The sequence below is a fragment of the Lissotriton vulgaris genome, chromosome 11 (assembly GCF_964263255.1).
Source record: "Lissotriton vulgaris chromosome 11, aLisVul1.2, whole genome shotgun sequence".
Classification (NCBI taxonomy): Eukaryota; Metazoa; Chordata; class Amphibia; order Caudata; family Salamandridae; genus Lissotriton; species Lissotriton vulgaris.
This window is the reverse complement of record NC_141699.1, coordinates 658,101,978-658,121,756: the sequence shown is the minus strand read 5'-3', so window position 1 is coordinate 658,121,756 and position 19,779 is coordinate 658,101,978. Positions and strand designations below refer to the sequence as shown.

General features: G+C 46.9%; 1 protein-coding gene across 3 annotated transcripts in view; it reads left to right on the top strand.

The window, feature by feature from the left end:
• The window catches only part of LOC147683296 (thiamine transporter 2-like), a 592,344-nt gene that overhangs the window by 45,657 nt on the left and 526,908 nt on the right, over positions 1–19,779 (top strand). For all 3 annotated transcript variants that reach the window (XM_086943750.1, XM_086943752.1, XM_086943751.1), the window contains exon 2: positions 8,828–9,000. In XM_086943750.1, the coding sequence (XP_086799876.1) occupies positions 8,851–9,000 (150 nt within the window). In that variant the 5' untranslated portion in view covers positions 8,828–8,850. The remainder of the gene's footprint in view (positions 1–8,827; positions 9,001–19,779) is intronic.

The following is a 19,779-nucleotide window of genomic DNA, read 5'->3' as shown; positions in this document are numbered from 1 at the left end:
ACGCAAAGCGGACAGAGATTTTGTGTGTTTTTGGTCATTGGAAGATTCTGAGAGTGACCGCCTCCCACGTGTGAATATCTGTGCGACCTTTGAATTCTATGAGTGTCTTGAGGACTACTGCTCAGTACGGTTGTAAGGTGGGGTAGCTCCAGAACATGCGCTGGAAGTGCGCATCAGGTGAATGGCATCTTGGACAGTGGATTGGGTGTCCAGGTAGAATCGATGTAGGTGGGCTGGTGTTTGATACGCTCTATGTAGGACATAATACTGTTTTAAACGCGCATTCCTAGACACCTTCTTGTGGAACTCTAATGCTCTTTCCCACTCCCTATCGTGCAATTGATGCTCAAGTTTGTCCTCCCATTAGGCTTGGACAGCAAGCAGTGGTTTGTTAGTGAGTTCTCGTATGGACTTATACAGCCATGTGACTAAGGGCCGGCCTGTACCCATATACAGGATGGTGTGGACAACCGGGTGTGTTGTAGGCTCGTCCGCAGATAAGTCAAAGTGCGGTCAGTAGTGTTCTAGGAGCTGTCGGTGGGTCAAAAAGTGTCCCGGGGAAGATCGTAGCCCTCATGAGCTTGGCGTAGGGCCGAAGTTGCCCATCTGTTTAGAGCGATTCAGCCTCTATAATCACTCTGTCCGTCCACATACAAAGCATAGTAGTTGTAAAGTATTCTCCCGTTTGGGACAGCCGACCAGCGGCAACCGAGGGGAGTAGTGCGGGGTCTCTGTCAACATACGGTGGATTCTTTGCATGCATCGACGGGCTACTGACACCTGCAGCGTAAAAGTCCGCGGTGGCTTGGTACCTGGGAGCAGCATTCCGGGGTAGGGACCGGGACTCGAGATGTGTACGTTTCACCCGTGTGGCCTTTGCAATTGTTCCCCTCATACATGCCGTGGGGGAGTGGTACAGGCGGACACTAAGATAACAGGGGCGGTTGTGCTCCATGATAAGTTCTTCCCACCAATATGTACCTCGCGTGGCGCGAGGTTGGAATGCAGTAGATAGATTGTAGATTTGTCCCAGTTTACTTTAAGTCCGGACGCCTCAGCAAACTCCGTCAGGATTGTCCAGATGGGTGTGAGATCCGCGGTAACATCACGGATATATAGGAGAAGGTCGTCCGCGTACATGGAGACACTATGAATGGTGTCCGCTATGGGAATGCCTCATTCTGGTCCCTCATGGCGCAATCGTATTGCTAGAGGTTTGACCACCAGGGCGAAGATCAGGGGTGATAATGGGCGCCCTTGCCTTGTGTCTCTCTCCACCTTAAAGGGGGACGATACATATCGGCTCAATCGAATACGAGATGTAAGCTTGGTGTGGAGAAGCTGTGTGTATGCTAGGAGAGTTGGACCAATTCCTGCGTGTTGCAGAACGGCAAAAAGGTATGGCCACATGAGGGTATCGAAGGCCTTTTCGAGGTCCAAGATCAAGCAGGCCGCATTAGGGTGCGTATCCCCCACTTGATCCTGAATGTGAAACAGGCGACATATGTTTTGGGACGTATTCCTGCTGGGAACAAACTCACACTGATCCGGGTGAACTAGGGGTCGCAGAATTTGTTCATATCTATCTGCCAGAATTTCCCCCAGTATTTTACAGTCAGCAGAAAAGAGCATGATAGGGTGGTAGGAAGATAATTGCTGCGGGTTACGGTGTGGTTTAAGGAACATTACAATGACCGACTCGAGGAGGGAGCCAGGCAATTCTCGCCTCTTGAGTGCGGTCCCAAACATCTCTACGAGACGAGGGATTAACAGGGAGGAGAAAGTGCTGTAATATTTGAGTGGCAAACCATCTAGGCCTGGTAACTTGTGCCGCGCTAGCGCATGGATCGCCCGGGTGACGTCAGTCGGCGTTATCTTGGCATCTAGTGTGGTTTTTTCTGCTTCCTTAATGTGTCAGATGGGCAGGGGATCCAGAAAGTGGCTTATCGCCTCCTGTCAGAGCTGCGTCGGGGTGCGGTAGATCGTGTTATAGTATTGCTGGAATGTGATTAAGATGTCCATTTGGCATTGCACTCAGTTAACGGCGGGGTCTATTATCTTGGTGATGGGTTTTGTGTCTGTGTCTTGTTTTGCTAACCATGCTAGGAGTGTGCCCGTTTTGTCTCTCTCCTTGTGCATTCGAGTGGCGTAGGCCCTAAAGTTGTATTTATGTAAGTCTGCCATGGCCGCAGAGTATTGCATTTTGGCCTACGCCACCTGTTCCGTCGTTGCAGCATTAGCATCCTCTCGTTTTGTGAGGGTTGCTAACTTTTGTTCAGTGGTGGCGAGTGTTTGTTCTAGTGTGCGTTTCACCCCCACTATTTGTTTGATGCATGCTCCCTGAGCCACTATCTTACATGCATCCCATTCCACCTATCAGGAGGAGTTGGTCCCTGTTTTATTGATAAAGTAGACCTGTATGTTTTCTGCATGGTCTGCATGTACACTTGGTCTGTCAGACAGTCATGGGGAAGGTGCCAGGTGGGCACCGGGGGATGAGGGGGCCTCCAATGAATGCGTAAGATATGTGGGTCGTACTCGGAAATTACGCTGCCTTAGTAATCCCTGTGCTGAACTTTGAGGATCAGTGATGGGGAACATAAACATCTGTCCAACCGGATCCGCAGGTTGTGTGGGATGGAGTGTAACAAGTAGAGTCGTGATAGAGTGTGGTGTGCTCTCCATGCGTCTGTTAGCACCCAGTGCGAGACCCAACATTGAAAGCGCTCCGTCTGTCTCAGGGCAGGTGAATGTGACGGTGGCGGTGCGACCTGTTCAATGCGATATTGAGCGCGCAGTTATAGTCGCCCCCTAGGAGCCATGGAATAGACGCAAATTGGGCTAAAACCCCAGTGAGGGAATGCCAGAACCTGTCCTGCTCAACATTTGGGGCATATATGCTGCCCAATAGGATGGATTTTACATCTAAGAGCCACTCTAGTAATGCAAATCTACCCTCTATGTCCACCACTCTCCGGAGATCCTCTTTATACAGTTTACAAAATAAAATTATATGGCGGTCTGATTGTTCAGAGATTCGGTCACATGGGCAGGCAGACAAGCCGCAGAGCTTATATTTTCCTGCTGGGTACCCCACCAACAATGGAAACAGATTCATGCGGAATCTTACTAGAATAAATCTATGCTGCAGCCTTGAAATTTCTTCTAGGTAATAAAAGGGGTGGAAGACTCATTTCTTTTAAAAATGTCTTTGATATTTGGAGGCAATTACTTGGATTTTTGTACAGATCCTCCATGCCTACTGTCCTCAGGGTCGATAATAGCCCTCTTAGTACTATATGTTCATTTTGGAATCATAGATCCATAAAACACACATAAATAATTTGAATTATCATGATCCACCACTATACAAATACTCTAAAAAAGTACCTAGGTACTGGTATTGAAAGCTCGAATTACATACTTTATGTGTCCTGAGGTGCCATACACCATCAGATGTATTTTACATACTATCCCTTCATTTCCTTCTGAGGCCTCCACAGTTTCATTCCCTTCTACCCAAGTCCATTGTTAGCCTCCCAAGTACATTCTGTATCTGTCCTACTTGCCATATAGCCACACGTGCTATGTCAAGATGGCTTTCTCCAAGTATCATCAAGCACAATGTCTCCATCCTCAATAACCCACTTTGGGTACCAACAAAAAACGAATCCTTATTTGTCCCATATGCATCGCTCTGGTCAATCAATCAATCAATCATAGCATTTGTAAAGCGCACTACTTACCCATGAGGGTCTCAAGGCGCTGGGGTGGGGGGGGGGAAGCTGCTACTGCTCAAAAAGCCAGGTCTTGAGGAGTCTTCTGAAGGTCAGCAAGTCTTTGTTCTGCCGTATGTGGATGGGGAGGGTGTTCCAGATCTTGGCGGCAAGGTGGGAGAAAGATCTGCCACCGGAGGTTGCTTCTTCGGATGTGGGGGACTGTGGCAAGGGCGGTGGGGATGTAGAAGCTTAGTCGTCTATTGAGATGTGCTGGTCCAGTGCTGTGGAGTGCCTTGTGTGCATGGGTGAGGAGCTTGATGGTTATCCTCTTGTTGATGGGGAGCCAGTGAAGGTCTCTCAGGTGGGGTGTGATGTGGCTGCGGTGAGTGATGTGGAGGATCAGGTGAGCCGAGAATTTATTTTGAGTGCGTTGAAGTCATTTCAGGAGTTTGTCCGAGGCTCCTGCGTAGAGGGTATTTCCGTAGTCCAACCTGATGCTGACGAGGGCCTGGGTGACCGTTCTTCTTGTTTCGGTGGGGATTCACTTGTAGATCTTGCAGAGCATGCGAAGGGTGTTGAAGCAGGAGGAAGAGATGGCGTTGACCTGCTTAGTCATGGAGAGGGTGGAGTCGAGGATGACCCCCAGGTTGCGTGCGTGGTCGGTGGGTGTTGTAGCTGTTCCCAGTGCAGTCGGTCACCAGGAGCCGTCCCAGGCCAGGGGGTTGGATCTGAGCATGAGGACCTCTTTCGAGTCCGAGTTTAGCTTCAGTTGGCTGTTCTTCATCCACTCCGCGGCGGCTTTCATTCCTTCGTGAAGGTTGGTTTTGGCAGTTTGGGGGTCCGTGGTGAGGGAGAGGATCCACTTGGTGTCATAGGCGTACGAGATTATGTTGAGGTCGTGCAGTTGGGCGATGTGGGCGAGCGGTGCCATGTAGATGTTGAACAGCGTTGGGCTGAGGATGAGCCCTGGGGTACGCCGTAGATGATCTTGGTGGCTTCGGAGTGGAAGGGGGGGTGGTGGATGCTCTGTGTTCTGCCTGAGAGGAAGGAGGTGGTCCAGTCGAGGGCCTTCTCTTGGATCCCGGCATCGTGGAGGCATGTGCGTAGTTTACGGTGGCAGACCGTGTCGAAGGCGGTTGACAGATCCAGGAGGATGAGGGCCGCGGTTTCTCCGTTGTCTAGCAGGGCCCTGATGTCATCGGTGGCGGTGATGAGGGCAGTTTCTGCAGAACCCAGACTGGGACTGGTCCAGGATGCTGTTCTCCTCAAGGTAGCAGGTCAGTTGTTTGTTGACGGTCTTCTCAAAGACCTTCGCCGGGAAAGGGGGCAGGGAGATGGGCCTGAAGTTCTTAAGGTCCTTGGGGTCCGCTTTGGGTTTCTTGAGTAAGGCATTGATCTCGGGGTGCTTCCAGCTCTCCGGGAAGGTTGCTGTCTCGAAGTAAATGTTGATGGCTTTACAGAGATGGGGTATGATGGCGGTGCTGGCTTTGTTAAAGATGTGGTGTGGGCATGGGTCTGACGGAGATCCGGAGTGGATGCTGTTCATGATTTTGATGGTGTTATCGCCTTTTATGTTGGCCCAGGAGAGCAGGCGGTCGATGCGGATCGTGGTCGCGGGGTGGAGGTCTCAGTGGTTGTCGGGGCGGTCGTGGCGTTGAAGGATGTCTGCGATCTTGCAATGGAAGAAGTTGGCAAGCGAGTCGCACAGGTCTTGCGAAGGTGGGATGTTGTTGGTGTTGGAGCTGGGGTTGGAGAGTTCCTTCACGATGTTGAAGAGCTCTTTGCTGTTGTGTGCATTGTTGTCTAGGCGGCCTTTGATGGAGGTCTATTTGGTGGATCTGATGAGGTGATGGTGTCCGTGGGGGTGTTCTTGTGGGCTGCGCGGCTGTCCAGTGTTTGTTCACGGTGCAAGTTCTTCTTAAGCTTTTGGCAGGTTTTCTTGGAGGCCTGGAAGTCTTCAGTGAACCAGCTGGCTTTCCTGTTGGTGTGGCTATTGGAGGGTTTCTTGAATGGGGCGAGGGTGTTGGCACAGTCGTCGATCCACTGTCTGAAGTTGCGGGCGGCAGTGTTGGGGTCGGTGGGGTCGGCGAGTGGTCTCCGAGCGAGGGTGGTGGTTAGCTGGTCCTTGGTGACTTTTCTCCAGCAGCAGCGAGGGATCTGTTGGGTGCGGTGGTGCGTGGTGGGTTTACGGAAGGTGACGTAGATGCAGCGATGGTCAGTCCAGTGGAGTTCGGTGGTGTGGTTGAAGGAGACGTGGGGGCTTGCGGAGAAGATGGGGTCAAGCGTGTGACTGGCAGAGTGGGTGGGTGTTGTGACGAGTTGTCTGAGTCCGAGGTTGGCGAGGTTGGCGATCAGGGTGGTGGAGTTGGTATTGTTGTTCTTCTTGAGGTGCAAGTTCAGGTCCCGAGGAGGATGTAGTCCGTGGAGGCGAGGGCGTGTGTGCTGACGAAGTCGGCGATGGAGTCGCTGAACTGTGGTCAGGGTCCGGGGTCTGTAGATGAGGGTTCCTCTGAGGGTGGTGTTGGGATCGCTGTGGATCTGGAAGTGCAGGTGTTCGGCGGTGCTGAGGGTGTCATCGTTGTTGGTCTGGTACCTCTCTTAACATCTCAGGCCAATCATTCCTATCAATCAAATGATACCGACCCCACTTGCCCCCTCAGGCACTGTGCCTTGAGCCACAGTAACAACCTGCAAACATCCAAATGTGCTTTTTCTCCATCCCAGACTGCCTTTTCTTTTTTATGTTTTTCTCATTGTCCACTTAACACTGTGCTTCCCTGCCTTAATTGTCATCTTTAGGTGTCTCCAGGTGTCCCATATATATTTGGGTGTCACCGCACACTCTCTAGAACCCTGACAATAGCCCTGTCTTTTCAAGAGGCTTCATATCAGCGGCCCCTTTATAAATGTGTTTCCACGTGTCACAATTTAATAATCTCTGTGTGCTTCGGAGGCTACCTTTCCATGACCTATACCAAAACTGCCCTCTACAGGTTTCACAAAGATTCAGTCTTGCACTCTGCACAAACCCCCCACCAATTACCCTCTGTCTTTTTTAATTTCATTCAGGTACCCCAGTCATATGTGTCTGATACTACTCACATCTGTACCCCCTCATCCTCAATGGCCAGAACCCCTAGGCATTCTTTTGCACTGTACCACAGCATGGCTCTACCGAAGCATGTCTCTGTTTGTCCTGAGTGCCCCACATGCTCATCTTGTGCCAATGATGCCTCCCCCTATATACCACCATCTCCCCACACCCCCTCCCTCTGTATCCTTTTCCTCTGTGCCCCAAACAGTGCATTTGCTTTCTCCTTGCTCCTATTTAATGCTACTAGATGCCCATAACAATTTCCCCTTGCGTCTCCATCCATGATTCATATACCCCCTTTCACTGCCCCTTCCCAAATGTCCCCCTCTAAATAAACTGGTTGCTTGTCCATTCCTCAAATTACCTTAGGCACATCTTTCGGCTCCAACCCTAGATATCCACTTTACATTCCCCTTACCCTCTGAACCACCAGTTCACCTCTACTTTCCCTTTCCATTTGTGCATGGTCAGTGCCTCCTCACTCTGTGTCTCATGAGCCTCCTCTCCAGGTTCACTCAGCAAATATCTTTGCAAAGGCTCCTATTTCCAATGTGACCCAAAAAAGACAGCACCATTCTAAATTTAGTTGCCATCATCCACACCCAACATGAACTAAAGTGTTGCTACTTATGTTGGTATAACAAAAGTGGCCTATCACTCCTGAGTATGGTATGGGGAAGTGCAAGTGACCCCCACATGGAGAAGACGTAGGAAAACGTGGGCCAGCTCTAATTTAATATGGTGTTTACAGTCAATTGATGCAACCTACAAGCCTACTGCAAAGTACATATAGGGATCCTAATCCTTCCCACAGATCCAGACACTTTGTACAATATAATTGTTCGGACCATTCTGCTGAAGTCAAAGATAACACATCAAAAGCCCTAATGGTTGTGCAAGACACACAATATTGGATAACCTTGTGCCTATACCATCTATAGCTACAAACATACCCACTAACCAGGGTAAATCAGAATATTCTCATCTAAGAGATAATGCTGGTCTGTGGGTCACCCCTTAGCTGATTACCTACATGGTGAATGGGCTTCCTCTTGTGCCCAACTCTTTAACATCTACCCTAGTGTGAAACACCACCCAACCATGACTAATGCTGCAACTAGGAGCCCAATCCTGCTACAGGTTGGTCCTATAGTAGAGCTGCATGTCTGGCACACATGCTGCTGCTTATTTCGTTGAAAGATGCTGCCAACTGTGGGGCATATTATCAAGGCCCGCGATAAAATTATCGCTGATTTAGCATCTGTTTTTGGGCGAAAAGCAGCGATAATTTTATCGCACTATCAGCAAGGACACGCTAGCGTGTGTTCCTATGCCTCTCCGCCAGTTTCCTTGACGGCCAGCATTGCAACGCCAATGATATGGAAAGTGGGCATACCTTACTGGAATAACGTGAAAAATGACGCTAACAATCCTTTCTCCTAATATCAATCTGCTCGCTAACCTGCGTAGCAATGATAATAGTAGCGCTAACCACGCTTATCACAGGTTTCATTACGCCTCCTTTTATTCCTACTTAGCCACTGTATCCTAAGGAAGGTGGATTGTGAGGATAAGCACTCCCTGCCCTATTAACAAGGAATCTCCTATTGCTGTGCTATTATCGCTGGATTTCCAGCGATAATCGCACATTTTGCAGCTATCTCTGGATTTTGTATCCCATCGGAGATATAATCCAGCGATAGCCGGAGATAATTATCCTTGCACTAAGCGCGCTTAGCGATAATTATCACTGGCGGTTGCTGATATGCCCCTGTGTTCTTTCTGCCTCCTAAAGTGTATGTTCTTGATGCCTGCCTAGATTAGCAACCTGATGCCACATAGGGGCCCCTTCCCAGCTACAATAAACCATACAAATAAATAAATAAAATTATGTTTGCCTTAAAGCTGTTAAGTTCTGGTTGAAATTGTATAGAACGTGTATGTAATCTTGTAAGCATTTATCATGCACAGATTTCCATATAGACATTGCTTTAAAGTGTTTATCTTTACACAGGTTTACATAAAGCAACAGGCAACATGTCTTGCTGGGGCAAGATACAACGAAGCGGATGGATTTTTCCAACAGTTATCCTCTGTATTAATGGCTTTTTTGCTGCACTTCGGCCAACAGAACCTTTCATTGCCTCTTATTTAACAAGTGAGATCAAAAATCTGACCCTGGATGAGGTATGTTTCTATTATGATTTGTGAATAAGCGTATCTATATTATGCTTGACGGCTTCAAAAAGTGAATTTGACTTATACATTAGATTATGTTTGCTCTTGACTATGTTCCCCAGGTCAATAATTACCAACTCTTTTTGAGCCCAGAATATGTTACATGTTTTGTGAAGGGGCAGGGCAATAAATATTGGCTCACTAGTAGAAGGGATATTTTGCCAACGTTCTCTCATCAATCAGGGCACATTCGATGCTTTTAGAACCAATTGGGTACCCCTTCTGGAGGAGCCCTAGGCGACTGCCTAGTTTTTTTCTTTTCGTAGAATTAACCCTGATTTTGCACATAAAGAAGAAATACTCAAATACAGCGGCCCTTAAATTGTTGGCTTAAGTGGATTCCCTGATTCACTATAGAAATCTGGGGACCCTACCTCAGGAATTTCTACAATTTGGATCTCAAAACAATACACACACATGTGGAAATAAGACTCCATAAAACAGATACATACATTCCCGAGATATTTTATTATATAACAAATAAAAAAGATACAAAAACAACATTTTAATTTTTATGGGAAGGTTGCAACTGTCCAAGATTTGGTTTTACCTCAAAAATATGAAACATATGCTATAGTCTACAATAAGAGGTTCTTAACCTTTTGTCCTCAGTTGACCCCACTGAAACACTTTTTGAAGCAATGGACTTCCACCGACACATTTTCTACAATGTGAAACTCAAAAAAGACCCCAAAACTACAGAAATACTTAAACATAAAACGAATACACGCATTTGAAACATTTTCTTTAAAACACAAGCAAGAATCAAGATTTCCATTTTAATGGAAATGTTGGAACTTATTATAAGGGCTATGCTAGGCTATTGCATATTGCTTTGTTTTATATGCATCAACTGCTGGCTCTGCTTTTGTCAGAGCGTACTAGCATTTTAATTGGCCTCCAAATGTCTGCACTCCTGTAATTGTGCTGCTCCAGTTAATCAAATAAGGCTACTAACTTACGTTTTAGCCTTCAAATGTAAAACCCTTCACATTTGCAAAGTATTTTAACATATTCAATTTTGCTTTTTTAATGTTCATATACTTTATTAATCTGCTAATATTATTTAATTTTCCAAACAAGCACCCTGAGTTGGGATCCAAGTTGTAAGTGGTTGTCTGAATCGCAGTCTGAGCCATTAAAATTGCTGTTCGAGACAATATTTGTGGGTTAAAGCAAAAACAGGCCCAGGAGACTGACATATTACACCAAAGACTGGATAAGATCGAGCAGAATCTTGAAAAGTTACCCAAAAGGATGCAAGAAGCGGAACAAAGGACTTTAGACTAAAGGCCAAAGTCTGGTGTTTTAATTGATGTCTTGATTGAGTAAAAGAAGGCTCAGCATTTGGAGAATGCGATCGAAGAAATGGAGAACCATGCGAGGGGAGTGAATCGTAGGGGATGCTCAGCATCTGCCCCAGCTGATGGATTCATTTTTCAGAAGCATATTTTATTGGAGAAGTGTGGCTCAATGGTTAGAGCGGCAGACCCTGATGCAGAGGTCTAGCCTGGGACCAGGGTTCAATTCCCTGCCTCGACGGGTCTTGGGCTCGAAATTCCACAGACCTGGTAATTCTCGCCTCGGTGCCTATTCCAATCATGGAGTCCCACTCTGCAACTCTGGGTAATAGCTTGCTAAATCTCCACAATGGCCCCCACAACGCTAAGGATGCTTGGCCTCCACCTTGGGGGTGCCAAGGAGTGGACGCCTCACAGGGAAAGCCAGGATGGGTTCCACAGCGGTATTCGTACAAGCGCCTTGAGACCCTGGCGGGTGAGTAGTGCGCTATGCAAGTATATATTTTTTATTTACATTGAAAGCGCCATCTGATTTGACAATCATGAAGACGCCTAGAGCTCCAGCCCATCTGACAGTTGGCATGAAATACCCACAAATAATCCTGGTAAATTTCGCAGAGTTTCGCATCAAAGAGCAGATCCTGGCTGCAGAAATCCACAAGAATTCTTTTACGATCGAGGACAGTGTTCACATGAGGGTGTTCTCGGATCCATCAATCACGGCGGCTCAACATCAAAATCTTTCCAAGGACTGGCTAGAGATTTTAAACTTTTAGGGGTGTAAACCTTTTAATCCAGAAGTTTAAGCTGAAGGGCCTTGTTAATGGCCAATTTCACTTGTTTATGGTGGTTAAGTTCAGGCTCTACTTTCTAAGATCTCAAAAGTTACGATTGTGGTTTTGAAGTATCGTCCATGAGGTAGATGAGTGAGTGAGCAGTCTCCATTAACAACTATGCAAGGGGGGGTCACACGAGGGGTGCCAGGTACAGCACCAGGGTAGCAGTTGAGCTTTGGCAGTCTCCGGGGGAGTGGGCAATTTCTGGACCTAAGGGTGGAATGGAAGGTAGGTGTGGTGGCAGTGGGGGGTGCGAGTACTCAAAAAGAGCAGGAAAAAAGAGCAGGCTTATTGGTTTGAGTTTAACTATGACTAGAAGCAGCAGGGGAAATAAATGTGTAGGTTTTGGATATCAGGAAATTTGGTGGACAAAGGCCTAAATATTGAAATTTTTTAAAGCTATTACTTGCAATGTAAATGGACTGGGGAGTAGATGTAAATGTGGTGCATTGCTGTAATGGTTGTCTTCATTTAGTATATCTATAGGAAACTAATGCCCCAAAAGTGCAGTTACCATGAAGGTTTTCTTTAGCATATTTTGCCTCAGTAGGGGTGGCAATGAGGAGCGTTGCAATTTTATTTTCAAACTCGGTTGAGTGGCAGGCGAAAGAAACAGCAAGGATTATTAATGGTAGGTGGATTTGGGTGAAGGTTCTAGTCAAAGTTAGGGATGTTATATTTGTGAATTACTACAGCCTTGTGTCAGATGAACCTCCGTCTCTGGAACAGATTAATAACCTTGCAATGAACCCAGAGAGGTCATTAGTGATGGGTGGAGATTTTAATTGTATACAAGATTTAAGGACGGATATCTCAAACAATGCCAAAAAACCTGCTGAAGCCCAAGACGGCCCAGCTATTGAAAATAATGAAGCAGGACTTTGGCTCAGTTGACCCTTGGCAGGTGGATTACCCTGAATCCCTGCAGCATACTTGCCATTCACATAGATTTGGCTCAGCATCTCGACTAGAGTTTTTTCTTATTACAAGCACAATGGCATGGGACTCTGTGGAGATTCTGCAAATTCATTTTCTGGCCATTCTACAGTGTCCCTTCAAGTGATACTGAATCCTCTACTAAAAAACTGACAAAAATGGCAAGTCAGCAAATAGTTTTTTCGATAAGATTTGGCTGGAGGACCTGAGGTGCTTCATAAAATACATTTTTGAGATACATTTTAACACTGCCTCCAAGTTCATGTTTTGGGAAAACTTTTAGGCCACTTTCAAGAGACAGGTGACAGTTGTACCGGATTTTATAAAGTTTTCGCAAGGTATTTTCTCCCTTTTTAACAGCTCTGCTTACTCAAATGAGTGAAAGCATAGAGAGCCCATTTTTTTTAAAAGTCCATATTTATTAGCTTTCTTAAAAAAAGACAAAAATGCTACTGATGCCAACTCATATCACCCAGCTAGTTTGCTGAATATAGACTCTCAGCTCTTTATGAAAATGTGGGCAGGGTGGGTTGCCTTAAGGGCCCAACTGATGATACTTAAAGACCACAATGGGTTTCTACCAAAAAGCTCAATGTCTGTAGACACGCATTTTCTGGCACAAACAAATGACTATTTTTCAGTAAATAAACAAAAAGCGGAAATGTTTTTGATGGAGACCAAACAGGCATTTGATTTAGTAAAATCTCACGCGCTATTTTATATCTTATAGAAATTTGGATTATTAAGAACCTTTAAAGATGGGGCAGAGGCAAAGATTATTGTAAACTCCAAGGAAGCTGGGATAGTGAAGTATAATTGAGGCACCCAGAAGGGGTACCATCTGTCCCCGATTCTTTTAACCTTTTTGATCAAACTTCTGGCGATTAGGATTCAGAATAATGAAGCAATTTTGCCACCTACAGCAGGGATGTCTGAAATCAAGTTATTCGCTAATTAAATCATTTTATATTTAAGAACCCATAGCTTGAATATACAAGTTGTAGATGAAATTGCAAACTTCACAGGTATAGAGGGCTACAAAATTAGCCAAGTGAAAACTGAATTTTTATTAACGCTTCAAATACGGAGTAATTTCTAGCCCCCAGATGCTCTCTCAGAACCCCATCTGTTAGCTAGAAATATACATTACTAGCAATTTTTCTCAGCTTTTTCAAATGAATTATGGTGCAGCATTCAACCAGATTAAAGCATTGCTTGAGAAGTGAACTTTTTTGTCATTATCACTGATTGGAAGTGATGGAGCAAGGTTGCACACATAAAGTGACTTGCTTGTATTCAACCCTCTCGAAAATAATATTAAAGGAACTAACTAACATGTTTGTCATATTAATATTGCATTACACAACATATTAGGTATCTAGGGGAAGCTTGACAATGTGCTTTTACTAACTATAATCTGCTTGCATACAAATGGCTGCTTCTACGCTGGATTTTCTACTGCGCATGCGTCTGTCACACTCACGTGACATGCTTGGTGGGAAACTTTTGCTTCTGCGCACTAGAACTAAGATGGCTGTTCTGTGTCCTAACGTGCAAGAAGCTTACATCGCTGCTTGGCTAAGCTGTTTGTTTTGCCTTAACTTTTAATGCAATAGTTTAAATAAAATAATGGGAATAGAGTAGAAAGAAGTGGTATACAGTCATTCATTTTATTCTGTGTCTCTAAATCTTTTCTATTCTTGCATGTATCGTATTTGGGCCTAAATGTACCTAGGAACTCCATCTTTCGAGAGACTGCGCCTGTGCGAAAGAAACCCCAAGCTGCTGAAGCTGTGGCATTGAACCAATGCCAATCTGACATGGATGGCAAGAACTATGAGAAGAGTGAACTCCTCACCCTGCCAGAGGTAGCTGAAATTGAATAATTTGTTGAATGTCTTATTGCTACATTTCACTACCGGGCAGAATAAAAGTACATGGTAAGATAATGTTATGGGAGGGCACATTTGAATACATGATTGACAAGCTACCTCATATTAATATGGTCTGATGATTACTCCTCGTCCTTTGTCCCAAAAATTTTGGGGATTCACACATTTGCAATATTTGGGGGTGGTACACTTACCTGGAAAATAGTATAACTAGGGTAGGCTTAGCTAGTTAGATCGTCCAACTTGTCCGAATAGCTGACCTGTCACTGACCCAACGCACTCAATAGGTGATCGAGAGCAGAGTTGCTGGCGCAGCACTCTTTCAGAAGATTCAATAACCCAATTGGGGTTCTGGGAAGGAGTTCGATGACCCAATCGGGATTCGGCTGTTAGCTGCAGAGAGGGGTGTGACGCAGGCGTTGCACTTTAGCTGTGGGTGCCGGTCTTAGCCTGTGGTGGTCCTGTCCTGATCCAATTTGGTCTGGAACCTGTCCTGATACTGATCTGCACCTGTTTTCTTTATCGCTGGCACCTGCACTTTGGGATTCTTGTTCTTTGTCATCAGCCCATGGCCAGGGTTGGTCACCACACCATTCTAGGTAACTATAAAGAGTGGGGTTGTCATTATACTGTTTCCTTTTCTCTACGCACCCTTTGTCAGAATGCTTAATGATATTTTTTTCCACATTATTTGCATACGTATGTTTTAATCTACATCACTCTAAATAGATCAAGAAATTATTGAGTTCATGGTTTTTAAAACTTTTAAAGATTTACTTAGATAAAAGAACTTAAACTGTTTCCCTTGAGTTTGTGGTTATTTTATGAAATACTAAATGTTATTTACTGCCTATTTTCTTACTAACTCCCGTGATCCTTTAGGACTATAGGTATCGATCACTTGGATTGGTAAGACAAATGGTATAGATCCTGAATGGTAACATTTTAAAATTGATTGAGTGTAAGTTTACCTGTTTAAATATATACTTAGTTTTATGGGCCCAGGTGTGTATGTTAAACAGGTGAGCTTGCGCTCCATCAGAAGCGTTAATTAAAATGTCCATTCTTCCACAACTTTTATTTCTTTTTGCAAATCTTTCTTTAAGAGTTCCCAGCTCATACTTGAAAGAACTCAATATTATTATTTGGGAAAGTTTATATGCCATAACAAGCAGCCATGGGTAAACATGACAATTTTGCAATTAGATAAAGTTCTGGATAGGTTGACACTACCTCATCTTTTGACGTATTATCAGGCAGCTCTTTTGGACAACATGATTCAGCTTTTGCTAGCATCTATGGATTTCGATAGCTTCTTAATACATTTTATGATCAAAGAAAGAGCAAATGGGGGCGTGGCTACGGCGCCGAACATGGCGGACGCAGCCTAAGCGAGCTCCATCCCGCCGATCACTTATCCGGCAAAAATCCTGTGTCTCCCCAACCCTGAGACGCCCTAACCGGATGATTTGGCAATCTGAACCGGCCATGGTGTCCTGGCTGTAATTTGGTGTCTGGAGTTGACCGCTGGTCGGAGATCCGGGCTCCGGCGAGGTGCGGCCTGCTACACGTGGAGAGCCGGGGCCTTGAGTTTCGAGCCGCCGGCCGGAAGTGGGTCGCGGCCGGCGAGGCAGAGGAGAGGGAGGTGGTCCGGGCCCTATGGTGCCCGCGCCTGTGCTGTGTGATTCAAGACGCGGCGGGAGAGGGTCTCAGTGCCGGACAGCGTGGCGGAACCACCCCGACTTCCCCCTTCAGGTGTGGAGTAGTGAAGACGGAGGGCGCACGGACCCCACTCGGCGGTCGGGTCGGACCGAGGGGACGCTGTTGGCCGGAGGGCGCGGCGGGCACCCTCGTTCCCCCTCACACTCTATTGGACTTCTTTCCTTGGTGCTGCTTCCCCGAGGGGGTTCGGCCGGGTCTGGCCGCACAGCCTAGACGGCTCCGGGCTTGTTACACGACGAGGCGATCGGCGCAGCCTTGGCGTCCACCATCGTGCGCCTGGCGGCCGAACTTACAGGCCTAGGATCACATTTCTACACCCCTGTCGGCGCTCCCGCGACGCCCTGGACTTGTGGCCTATACCAACATGACAAGGGGCAGCAACAGTGGGCACAACTCGAAGCAAGGCCCAATCGACAAATTCACTGGGCCGACCTGGGGTGCAGGAACGGTTGGGAACACCTTAACATTGGGCCCTGATAACGCTGCCCTCATGGCGGTGATCACTCAGTCAAGGGACATGTTGGACGCAAAAATCGGGGCGGTTGGCGCTGATGTTACGCTATTGCGCCAGGATTTGCGCAACGCGGTAACTCGCATTACTGAAGCGGAGACAAGAATTACGGGAGTGGAGGACGACGTGGTGACCCTGAAAAGGAAGGTGGCCCATATGGAAGGGATACAGAAGGGCCTGGCAATGAGGGTCGAGGATGCTGAAGGGGCGGGCACGCCAAAATAATCTCCGCTTTGTTGGCTTTCCGGAGGGCTGTGAGAAGGGGGACATGGAGGCCTTCCTGACACACTGGCTAGAAAGGTGGCTCCCTCCGGACTCCCTTTCCTGTTGCTTTGTTATACAACGCGCGCACCGAGCGCTGACTCAAAAACCTCCGCCTGGAGCTCGTCCCAGACCAGTGATCGCCAAACTGCTTAACTATCACGACCGTGACACGATCTTGAGGCAAGCGCGCTTGAAGGAGACTCTGCAGTATGAAAACCACAAGATCCTTATATTCCCTGATTACACCAGGTTGGTAAAGCAGCAGCGCCAGTCCTTCACTAAGGCTAAGGCCCGATTGCGGGGCCTAAACATCCAGTACGCCCTGCTGTACCCGGCCCGCCTGCGGGTGTTCTTCCAATCCAAGACCCAATTCTTCAATACTCCGGAGGAAGTCTTTGCATGGACTGATGAGACTGTCCGAATCAGAGTGCACACTCCCCCAGGTCGAGACTCGGACTCATCCTCAGCAGCGGGGCCTCCTCGGACCCCTCGGCGGTCACGAAGTAGGAGCAATTGGAGGTCTCGCACAAAGAAGAATTCCCCCCCCTGAGAACGACGCTGCGGACGCTGCCGAGGCGGCGGACTCCCAAAATCCGGCATCATAGCCTCTAAGGGGTGCACAGGACTTCGGACTCAGAACTGCTATGGGATCGCCACTTCTCCTGAACAGGGACGATTGCTGTAGATCGCCACTTGGTTCTCCAGTTTAACAAGTAACATTGTGGGGTGGGGGGCGAGGGTTAGGGGGCGACTTAGAGAGGGCGGCCATGAGCCCTTTGTTCGTAAGGGTAGTTAGTGGGGGGTAGTTCGTACTGAGTGGGTAGTGGTTTAGTTTTTTCCCTTTTTGTGTTGAGGATCCATTGGGATAGTGGCTCTCGGACCTCCCGCTGGGGGCCGGTGACGATCTAAACCACGTCAGGTACTTCAATGTTACTGAGGTATGGGGTGGGGGGGGGGAGATGGGGGGTTCTTGGGTCTGTTGGGGGTGGGTGTTGGGAGGGGAGGTGTGATGCGGAGGCAGTTGGGTAGGTCTGGGGGAGGGAGGGGAAGCGGGGGGCAGTTGGGGGGAGGTCTTTCTGATCACAGTGTCTGTACGAGCTCGATTGCTATTATGTGTATGTGTGGGGCTCCGAACGCCCGGGATCTTGCTTATCCCACCTATTGAACATGGCTGACATCCGGGACACGGGCAGCCAGCAGGCATTGCTGCGAGTGGTAAGCTGGAACGTCCGGGGCATGTTAGATAAAATTAAACTTAGTGCGGTTTTGCAACTGGGGAAAAAGGAAAGGGCAGACGTTTTCCTCTTGCAGGAGACGCACCTCCAGGGCACCAAAACCCTCAGTCTACAGAGATATGGCTACCAGCAGGTGTTCCATGCGGGCTTTGTGAGGGGATCTCGAGGTGTAGCAGTCCTCGTGCATCGTAGACTTTCATATGTACACGAGACTCAATGGATTGATGCCCATGGTCGATATGTGTTTGTGAAGGTTATGGTTGGAGATGAACAGATTGTGTTTGGTAGTGTGTATGCCCCGCCCCCGTTACAAGAGGCTCTCATTGAAAAGTTGTTTGCGGTGTGGGCAGATATCCCGAACGTGCTGGCGATTGTGGGTGGTGACTGGAACGATGTGATGGATGGACGGATGGATCACTACAGGCCCGGTGGGAGGCCCACAGCTGACACCCCCACGAAACTGAGCGGTATGGTGAAGGGAATGGGATGGACTGACTCGTGGAGATACCAACATGCTCTGGGTCGGGAATACTCCTACGTGTCCGCGGTGCACCGGTCCTTTTCTAGGTCGGACTACCTGTTCGTCCCCTCCCCCTGGATAGGGAGAGTGGACTCCACGTCTATTCTTCCGCGTGGCCTGTCTGACCATTCCCCTGTGACATTGAACTTAAACCTTGTAATAGAAAGTGAGACCTACCCTGCCAGGGTATGATTACATGGTCCCATCAGCGAGATCCAAAGGGTGAAGGGGGGGGGGGGGGGGGGGTGACATAGGTTAATGCTTCGGAGCCAATGATATATCAAACACATTCAGAGCAATTTGTGGAAAAGTAGAAAAGTTTTTATTTTTTAAAATAACAATTCATACGAAGAGTCCATGAAATAACTTTCTAAAGCATATATACAAACACAGGAAAACATGTTTTTCTCTTAGGGCTAAATAAGTATCGTCATTAAGAGTTCATACAGGGAATAAGAGTTTATTAGTAAGTTTTTATTTATGTTTTGAAACTCGTGAGAGGTCCACATAAAATTTACATCTACAATAACAATCCAATATTACACACAAAAAAAACAGCAAACATATTAATACAGTTCCAAAAAGCATTTAAAAAAGTTAAAAAATTTTGAACAAAACATTTCATTGGGGGGCTTAAGGATAGCTTCAGAAAAGGCACTGGCAGATAAAATACCAAGTTTTAGACAAATTGGTCTCACCCACTTACGACGAGAATTTGTCAAGGCCGGACATATGAATAAGACATGAGTGAGATCTTGGATCGAGTTTTTACACAAGGTACACTTGTTAGAGGAACCATTCCACTTGGATAAAAGGTTATTCAGTGGTAGCATATCTTGCCTTAATAAAAACCAAAAACGATGAATGCTGTGGGGAAGATTCCAAGTAGCGTAGAGTTGCATAGTTTTAAGATCATAAGAATTAATCACCGTCAGATCACCTTTCTTTGTCCTTATCTGGTCCCTATCCAACGAGAAGCTTAACTTCCACGTTGCTAATTTTAAGGAAGCTTTTAACTGATATAGGGATAAAGAAAAAAGGGTAGATTCCTCCAATTGCAATAGCGTGACCGCCTTTCTGAAGTTTTTTACAATTGGGGAAAACTCCTTTAAAGGGCCCAATAATTCCTTTTGGATAAGGTGTCTTAATGTGGCTGGTTCACATTTAGCTAGGTAAAAAATCCATCTAATTATCCCAGCCAAGCCCTGAACCCAACTACTTCTCATGCCATACTCAAGCCTAAGAGAGGCCGCTGAGCAGGCAGAATTAACAGAGGTTAGTTGTCGCAGGAGTCTGCCTTCAATAGTGTGGAGAAATCCCCAGCTACTCACATCGATAAGTTCAGTGCCATAAAGCAAGGAAGCCGGGATTTTTGCGCGGAAAGCTTCGAGCAAATAGGGAAAATGCCGTTTTCCTGTGGCTTTGTAGAGTGCATTTAAGCCCCTACCCTGCATCAGAGCCTTGCGCATGTTATTCTCAATATGGGCCTTATTGCTCATGTTACCACATAT